General features: G+C 56.2%; 1 protein-coding gene and 1 long non-coding RNA gene across 2 annotated transcripts; one reads left to right on the top strand and one right to left on the bottom strand.

Moving 5' to 3' along the window:
* Positions 1-202: 202 nt before the first annotated feature.
* Positions 203-4510, bottom strand: LOC308623409 (tubulin beta-2A chain). Its single transcript, XM_081245746.1, has 4 exons — positions 4391-4510; positions 2625-2733; positions 2176-2286; positions 203-1459 (listed from the first exon to the last, which is right to left on the bottom strand). The coding sequence occupies exons 1-4, from the start codon at positions 4445-4447 to the stop codon at positions 399-401; spliced, it is 1338 nt and encodes a 445-aa protein (XP_081101872.1). The 5' UTR covers positions 4448-4510; the 3' UTR covers positions 203-398.
* A 161-nt stretch (positions 4511-4671) lies between these two features.
* On the top strand, positions 4672-6794 carry LOC308623310. The gene is made up of 3 exons (XR_014016804.1): positions 4672-4801; positions 5467-5590; positions 6086-6794. It is a non-coding gene; the product is annotated as an uncharacterized lncRNA (long non-coding RNA).
* Positions 6795-9048: the final 2254 nt, after the last annotated feature.

Here is a 9048-nt window from a genome sequence, read left to right as displayed (position 1 = left end):
TCCTTTCCTTGAATACTTTGGGCCAGTGAAGCTAAAAATATGCCTTTTTGTCTCTCTTTACTAAAAGAGCAGAAAGGCTATTAATTAAAAACATGAAAGTAGAAATCCTGTTTTCTTAAAATTGCTAAACCTGGAAACACTTAGGAAACATTTAGTGAAAGAATAAAAATTGTCTGCAAGAAAAATTAAGAGACCACGGGACTTGGACACATGCTTTTTTATTAGTATAGATATCTTAGACAACACTGCGGTTTCCAGAGGAGTGCCACGGTATTACATCAACAGTGTGAGTTTCTGACAGAGGCAAAACTGAGCACCATAGTATACAAATAGAAAGACCATGCTTGATTGAGGACAACAGAAGTTCACTACGGATGCACGACTCATTTCAGAAGTTCTCAGGCCTCGTCCTCGCCCTCCTCCTCCTCGAACTCGCCCTGCTCGTCGGCTGTGGCGTCCTGGTACTGCTGGTACTCGGACACCAGGTCGTTCATGTTGCTCTCGGCCTCCGTGAACTCCATCTCGTCCATGCCCTCGCCCGTGTACCAGTGCAGGAAGGCCTTGCGCCGGAACATGGCCGTGAACTGCTCCGAGATGCGCTTGAACAGCTCCTGGATGGCCGTGCTGTTCCCGATGAAGGTGGCCGACATCTTGAGCCCGCGGGGCGGGATGTCGCACACGGCCGTCTTCACGTTGTTGGGGATCCACTCCACGAAGTAGCTGCTGTTCTTGTTCTGCACGTTGAGCATCTGCTCGTCCACCTCCTTCATGGACATGCGGCCCCGGAAGATGGCGGCCACGGTCAGGTAGCGGCCGTGGCGCGGGTCGCAGGCGGCCATCATGTTCTTGGAGTCGAACATCTGCTGCGTGAGCTCGGGCACCGTCAGCGCGCGGTACTGCTGGCTGCCCCGGCTGGTGAGCGGCGCGAAGCCGGGCATGAAGAAGTGCAGGCGCGGGAAGGGCACCATGTTCACGGCCAGCTTGCGCAGGTCAGCGTTGAGCTGGCCCGGGAAGCGCAGGCACGTGGTGACCCCGCTCATGGTGGCCGACACCAGGTGGTTGAGGTCCCCGTAGGTGGGCGTGGTCAGCTTCAGGGTGCGGAAGCAGATGTCGTACAGCGCCTCGTTGTCAATGGAGTAGGTCTCATCCGTGTTCTCCACCAGCTGGTGCACGGACAGCGTGGCGTTGTAGGGCTCCACCACCGTGTCCGACACCTTGGGCGAGGGCATCACGCTGAAGGTGTTCATGATGCGGTCGGGGTACTCCTCGCGGATCTTGCTGATGAGGAGGGTGCCCATCCCGGACCCGGTGCCGCCCCCCAGCGAGTGGGTCAGCTGGAAGCCCTGCAGACAGTCACAGCTTTCTGACTCCTTCCGGACCACGTCCAGGACCGAGTCCACCAGCTCCGCGCCCTCCGTGTAGTGGCCCTTGGCCCAGTTGTTGCCGGCACCACTCTGGCCTGCCGGAGGGAAAGGAGAATATCAGACATGAAAACTTCAGCGAGGAATTCCAGATTCTGTCATTTTGACTCTGGACTAGATTTAGAGATGACAGATTCTTCTCTTTTAGAAACCCTTTCTACCTACAAACAATTTTTCCATATACCAGTGACCCTCAAAAACACTGGAGATCTAATAAAGCAAAAAGGTTAGTTCACATGAGGCAGTTAATTAAGAAGATGGTTTAACAAAACCCAACTGGTTTAAAATTAAGAACAAAGAACCTTATGTAAATACTTAAATCAGCTACAAGGAACAGGCAGGGTGGAGGCACACGTGATCAGAAGAGGCCCCTCCAAGCAGCTGTCTCAGCTGCTCGTAACCTGTGCCTTTGGACTTCGCTTCAGGAAATGCTTGCCTGTTGTCACTGGTCCTCTGAGATGACCAGTCACCTGGGAGCTGCTGTTGGAAGCTTCCCTTTGCTCTTTATTTTCTGCCCTCCCCAGGCTGCTCTGCCGTGGGACGGACCCTCTGCAGGCGGACCCCGTCCTTTGAGCTGTGCGGAGAGGGGCCAGAGGAGTGACAGCCCGTGGACCGGGGGCAGTTAGGCCAGGACTCAGGGCCTCTGTGGACACGCAGCCTCCAGCGGGGCACTCAGCAGTGAGAGCTGTGACCTCCACGGGGCTTAGGAGGAAGGGGGCCCCCCGATCCAGTGCCCGGGGGCCACGCTACATACCGAAGACGAAGTTGTCGGGCCTGAAGATCTGGCCGAAGGGTCCAGACCTGACCGAGTCCATGGTGCCCGGCTCCAGATCCACCAGGATGGCCCGAGGCACATATTTGTTACCTGTGGGGACAGAGCAGGACTCAGACCTGCGGTAGGCAAAGGAATCACAGACAGCGCCCTGCTCTCTGGGCCTTTTACGGCAGAGTTCAGCAGGGAAAATTCCAGCATGAGACAAAAGTAGGAGATAGAGGCGGTTTCTGCTCTACAAAGGGAGATAATGGCCTGCCTCGTCATGACAAACATGCAGGAGACTTCAGGAACTCTGAAGTGTGTTTTTGAGCAGTTAAAAATGCATGCAGGAAGCCTTCCTTTGTCATTTGCATGTTCCTAATACATCTGCCGCGTCTGCCGCAGAACAGAAAGCAAGCTGAGGGGGCAGGAAAGCTTCCAGTAATCACCGGCAGCTTCATTGTAGTACACGTTGATCCTCTCCAGCTGCAGGTCACTGTCTCCATGGTAACTGCCCGTGGGGTCGATCCCATGCTCATCGCTGATGACCTCCCAAAACTGGAAATAAAGAAAACCGCGTGACGGCCTGGCATCCGAAGTATCAGTAAAGATGGCCCTCTTCTTCCTCTCCTGTCCTTGGAACAGCGGCATTGCGGTCAGACAGTCGAGGAGACCCAGACAGACCAATAGCTGCCCGCCCCGATCCTCCAGCAGCTGCTGCTGAGGGGCTCAGGAATCCGCCGAGCATCGGCCATATTATGGCGACAGGCTGAAAAGCTGGGAGGAGCCCTGAAGGAGGAGAGTGGGCATAGCCGCGGGGGCTGTCACCCCCAGGCAGGGCTGAGTGTCAGCATCCCAGCTGATGGACGGGTCCTGGTAGGACCCAGGACAGGTGGACCCCGCCCTGCGGCTGCCTGCAGGGATCACTGTTTCCTGGCACAAACCCGACCCCGCTCTCCAAGCGGCGCAGTGTTAGGCGCTGACATCCTACTGCCCTCCGGCCACTGACTGCAGCAGCGGAATGGTGGGGTAGCGCGGGCAGGAGCCCAGGAACACGCGGGGGGCAGTGGCTGGAGCTGGCCACGGTGCGGGCGCAGGCTGCAGCCTGCATTGTGAATTTGCAGCAGGAAAGGGGGTGGCGGGGCTGGGGGGGGGCAATATGGCGGTTCTGAAAGAGACCACGTCCTCGTGCAGGCGCCCGCCCACACCCATGCACCATGCCCGTGGCGCCTCGCCCACTGCGGGAGACAGTCACAGCCCAGGACGGCCACCTGCCGCCGCGCAGGCGGGAATCAGACTCCGACGTTATACGTCATTCTGTCTAGCTGGTGCTCGCATTAAGGGATCTAACATCCCTGTCTTTCGGACCCACGAGAAGTCTCCATAACATCTGTCACCCAATGACACTGCATTTTTTCATTCAAACTGCAGACAAAATATACAAATTAAATTCCATATAAGGCCACTGGATTATCATGACCAAAGGCCCTATCCAAATCTCAGAGGCTAGTCTACCAGGGAAATACCAACCGTGTCCCCTCAGATGGGCCGGGTCCGAAGAAATTTCAAAGGGGCCTTGATTAAACACACACAGCTGCGTCGCCGCGCGCACCGCGGCAGGTTCTGTGGTTCCTGGGCCCCGCCCCGCGCCCGCGCCCGCGCCGAGAACGCGCCACCCGGGGCGGCGGCCCCCTCCCGGGCCCTGGCGCGCACGCCGGGGACCCGCCACCCCTCCCCGACCCCTCCTCGGTCTTCACCCTGGGGACCCGCCGCCCCCTCCCCGGCCCTCCCCGGCCCTCCCCGGCCCTGGCGCACACCCTGCGGACCCGCCGCCCCCTCCCCGGCCCCTCCCGGCCCTGGCGCGCACCCTGCGGACCCGCCGCCCCCTCCCCGGCCCCTCCCGGGCCCTGGCGCGCACCCTGGGGACCCGCCACCCCTCCCCGACCCCTCCTCGGTCTTCACCCTGCGGACCCACCACCCCTCCCCGACCCCTCCTCGGTCTTCACCCTGGGGACACGCCACCCACCCGGCCCCTGGCTCGCACCCTGGGGACCCGCCACCCTTCCCCGGCCCCTCCTCGGTCTTCACCCTGGGGACCCGCCACCCCTTCCCAGCCCCTCGCGCGCACCCTGGGGACCCGCCACCCCTCCCCGACACCTCCTAGGTCTTCACCCTGGGGACCCGCAGCTCCCCCCCGGCCCGCCCCGGCGCGCACCTTGGCGCCGATCTGGTTGCCGCACTGGCCCGCCTGGATGTGCACGATCTCGCGCATGGTGCCGGCTGCGGAGCGGGTGGAGGCGCGGGCCCTAGGCTGTGCGCACCGCGGGGCGGCGGACTCAGACGGAGAAACCTGCCACCGCCCCTCCGGCCGCGCCTTTTATAGCGGAGGCCCCGCCTCCGCGCGGTGACGTCAGCGGGCGGGGCGCGGGGGCGGCTCGGCGGGTTGAGGGGACTGCGGCACCGCGAGGGGGAGCTGGGGCGCGGCGCGAGGTTCGGGCCTGGGTGGGCTGCGCGGGGTGCCCCGGGTGGGCAGCCCAGCCTTTCCCGTGGGGTTTGCGGCGTCCCTAGGCTTCCTGCCTCCCGGGCAGAGTCCCGGGCCCGCGGCCTCGATCTCCTTCGTTTCGGGGTGGGAATGGCGGCGGGTGCAACCGCGGGGAGGGGGTGCGGGGCGGGGAGGATGGGGGTCCCGGTGCGGGCCGAGGGCGGCTGTCTTCGGGGAGGCCGGGGATGGCGGAGTGGGCGCCCTCCGCCTCGGCCCACGTGTGGAAGGCGGTCGGTGGGGGAGGGGCCGGGAGAAGTGCCTGGGCGCCTGGGCCTGTCTCGCGTGTGCTTTGGGTCCTGGGTCCTCGCACAGGCCGCTTACATGTGCAGAATATCGCGTGCGCGCCTGGGTGTCCCAGCGAGCACGGCATCCCGGCGTCAGGCCGAGCACGTGCCTTCCACGCGTTATGTCCCCTCGTGCCCACAGCCACCATATGGGGCTCGACCTCCAGCTCCAGGCCACCAGTCGCATGTGGCCACCCAACACCTGAACCCTGGGAGTCTGAACTGAGATGTGCTTACGTGTAAAATACTCATGCGGTTTCATGGACTCACGAAGTTTAAAGAATGTAAAATATTCCATTACTAATTTTGTATATTGATTACTTATCAAAAGAATATCTTGGATATATTTCTGAAATTAATTTCACTTGCTTCTGTTAAATTTTTTAAATGACTGCCAGACTCACAGTGACGACTAGAAAATTTTAAATTACCTACGTGGCTCACATTCTATTTCTGCTGTTCTAGAGTAAACATTATTACCATCCCAAGTTCACGGCTTGGAAAAGGAGGCTCAAAGAGTTGACCAGCCACCGGCCACAAAGCCTGTAAGTGAAGGCATCTAGCTTCCTTCTACAAAGAGAAAGCCCAGGTGAGTTTCAAAGGCTTAGTCAGGGTGAGGTAAGACCCAACCTTAATCATCCCTATGAACCATCCTGAAGAGGTGGCCAGGGAGCGGAGACCAGGGACTGCTTCCTTCTCTCTTTTCCTCTCGGAGGCCAGTTTCTCCAGCTATGAAATGAGAATTATAGGTGCCCTGCAGCCAGCTTTGTGAGTAGGAAAGGAGAACCTGTATGTGAAAGCGGGTCAAGTTTATGGAGCAAAAATGCCCCCATAAAACCCAAGGTGACCCTGTCCTTATACATATTAAGCCCATTTGTCACGTTACTGGTGGGCAAAGTCACAGCTTCATCACCCCTGCTTCGGGAAGCCAGTCCTCGGGGTCCCTCCGCGGGCAGGCAGGTGCCTGGTGCCCCCTCCCGGGGTGGGGGCGGGTCTCCTAGGCTCCCTCCTCCTCTCTCCCTCCCTGTGCTGCTGGGCTCCCAGCGCTCAGCCCGTCCCACTGATGCTGTACCCCCATGCCTAGGGCTTGGCTAGACCTTCTCACCAGCGCTACCCCCAGTTTCCGCTCCCTGGGCTCTTCACGACCAGCTGGAGCCTTCCAGAACCTCTCCAGAGGACTCTGCTCCAGGTAACTTCTGTGATTACACAGTTCCACAGAGGTTTTCTAGAGATTACTGCGTCTTGGCCTTCGTTGTTTCATTCAAGGTGGGGATTTGGGGCCAAGTAGAAGCAGAAGATGAGACCTGGAAGGGATGGTACTGGGGACAAGGGGACCTTCACAGGTGGGCATCTCTCTACGCGTGGAGGGTGTCCACTTCTCTGTGTCCTGGTTGGGTCGTTAAGCAGGTCAGCTAAGCTCTCCGCCTCTGTTACTGTAACCAAAACATGGAAATGGGTTTTGTTACGTTGTGAAGATGAGAGACGCTTATTCGCTGAATGCCCAGTTCACAAATATTAAGTGACAGCGTTGATTCCAGCAGGCCCGGGCCCCTGGGGATCCCTGGCAGCAAAGGCTGCCTCACTGCCACCCAGCATGCACCCGGCCTGCTTCCTCCCTGGCACCCGCCCCATGTCTGTTCCTGTATAATCAGAGAAGCACGCGGGCAGAGTTGGAAATAGTGCTTGCCCGACCTAAGGTGACACACCCGAGGACTCTGAGCTGCCCTCCTCTGCCACATGCGTGTCCCAAACACCACCACATGGGCACACGGCACCTGTGCAGACAACAGCAGGAAATGGGGCCCACAGGACCTCCCTCCCTGGCTTAGGCTTTGAGGAGGTCTGGGGAGAAGGGGGTGGTTCCCCACTTCTCGTTGTGTCTAAAAAGAACAGCTCTGCTGGCTGTTGGGCAGGGTGATGGGGGAGGTGAGCCGGTATCTGCCTACGTGGGTCATTTCCTGCTTTGGGCCTGACGTCATCGACTGCGTTGGGGCCACTCCCTCCCCTAAGGCACTTTGGGGTGACGATGACAAAATTCAGCCTGGAGGGGGAAGGTGTGAGTTCCCTGTGGAAGGCCAGGCCTGTGTCTCACTAAAGGGCTCTGCCTGCCCTTCCCCCTCTGCTGCCTTCGCTGAGAGCCTCTTAGTGAAAGTGCCCTCTGAATGCCTGGTACTGTGATGGTGGTAATTACCGTTGGTTGATGCGTTGCTAAGTGACGGATGGGATCGAGTTGAAATATACTAGCTGGTCCTGAAATTTCGAGAACATCAGCTTCCTCTGTAGAATAATGAAAACCCAAGAACCATCTTAGCAATAAAATTGTATCCGTTATCCTGGAGCAGTCACATCCTGTTTGTTTGTGCCCTCAGAGAAGGCCCAAGGGATGAGGCACCTCGATCTCGCTTTCCCCTGAAACACCTAAAATAGCCTTGCCTGCTCCCTTGACCGTTTGTTTGCACACATTTTCAGATTTTTAGTAAAAGCATCTCTTTATGAAGATGGAGGAATTTTGCTTGAAGCATTTGAGGTGCTTCCTTTTTAAAAAGACTGTCTAAAGTATAAACCGTCTGAACTTCAGTTTAATTTACTTTAAAGATGTCAGCTCCACCAGTTTATAAATTTTTGCCCCAGACAATAACAATTTAGAGTAAATATATATAATGTTTCTCAGCTACCTTCTGGAATGTTGCATGTCCCAGTATGAATTATTTTTACTAGAATTGTCAATCTGGACCTTTTATAATTGAAAAAAATATATAGTATACTGTGTGTGTAATATACACATACATTGTATATACATATATATTTTTATTGTGGTAAGAACACATTTCATGTATACATATTTTCTGAATACAAAATCAGAAAATTTATAAAATACTAAAGAACACAAGTATGTCTTTCCACACTCCGCTAGTTGTATTTTTTTCACCGTTCATGTTTGATATTTTCCTTTTTTTCCCTTTCGTGGGTTATTTAGATGCTTTTGTTTGTTTCTTTAAAACATGGTTTCAATCATTTTTGCCTTGGACATTAAGAATGAAAGATACTGTTATTCTTATGCTATGACTTAAATGAGACATAATCTCACAAATTCTCAAATACGTGTAACCTTTTCCCAACTGCTACCATTTTCCCCGTAACCTAGAGAACCTGGACCATACCAAATTCTCTGAGCAAACTCTGCTTCCCGTGGCCAAGGCTATTCACAGCACTGGAGTGAATTTCCCCTATTCAGCCCACCCCACATTCCCTGAGTGGTTAAGAGCACAGGCCCTGGATGGATGGAGTGGGTGCAAATCCTGACTCTGCCACTTATTAGCTGTGTGACCTAGGGCAAGTTACTCGACCTCTCTGTGCCTCTATTGCCTCATCTGTAAAGCGGAATAATAACAGTACCTGCTTCCTGGGGTGGTTTCGAGGACTGAGTGAATTAATACGGGAAAGCACCTAGAAGACCCCCGGACCCACAGTAAGTGTTATAGCAATCTTAGCTATTGCAGTTGGCATCACTGTTTCCTTCCCTCCTTCCAGGGAGCTCTTCTCCATAAATCAGGGCTCAGTGCCATTGTCACTTTCTCCACGATGTGCCCTGCTGTGTGCCTCGTAATACAGTGCACACACTTCCATGTTACAATCCTGGCCCCTAGTCCACGAGGCTGTGCACAGCAAGGAAAGGTGTTGTGGGACTGACGAGCTGCAGAACTCCTAAGCGGGGAGCTGAGGCCCCATTTGGATGTTCTTCCCCACCCCCAAACCCTGAGGGTCTGCAGGTCAATGGGCACTGTGCAGGGCAGTTCTGAGCACAAGCACCCCGAGGGCAGGGCACGGACTGGACCAGCCCCTGCAGGAGGCATGAAACCCGAGAGAGCCTTTTCCCCCCACTGTCCAACTTTCTGGCTCCCTCGCCACCTGTCTTCTGAATGCAGGCTTTCTTCACACCAAAATCTGAGTTGCCAGAGACTTTTGGTGAGGCCAGCTGTGCTGATGGCCATGGGGCCAAGCTGGGCACGGAAAGGGTGCTGGTCATTTTCTCGGAAGCTCCAGAGC

This window comes from Mesoplodon bidens (assembly GCF_964165515.1).
Source record: "Mesoplodon bidens genome assembly, chromosome: 10".
NCBI classification, from domain to species: Eukaryota; Metazoa; Chordata; class Mammalia; order Artiodactyla; family Ziphiidae; genus Mesoplodon; species Mesoplodon bidens.
This window is presented reverse-complemented; position numbering and strand designations above follow the sequence as displayed.

Excerpts from the sequence above, each read along its gene's own strand:
- LOC308623409 (XM_081245746.1), bottom strand. The coding sequence starts at position 4,447 with ATGCGCGAGATCGTGCACATCCAGGCGGGCCAGTGCGGCAACCAGATC. Across the intron at positions 2,734-4,390 it reads GCAACCAGATCGGCGCCAAG|TTTTGGGAGGTCATCAGCGA; the intron begins GTGCGCGCCGGG and ends CTTTATTTCCAG. Across the intron at positions 2,287-2,624 it reads GTACTACAATGAAGCTGCCG|GTAACAAATATGTGCCTCGG; the intron begins GTGATTACTGGA and ends CTGTCCCCACAG.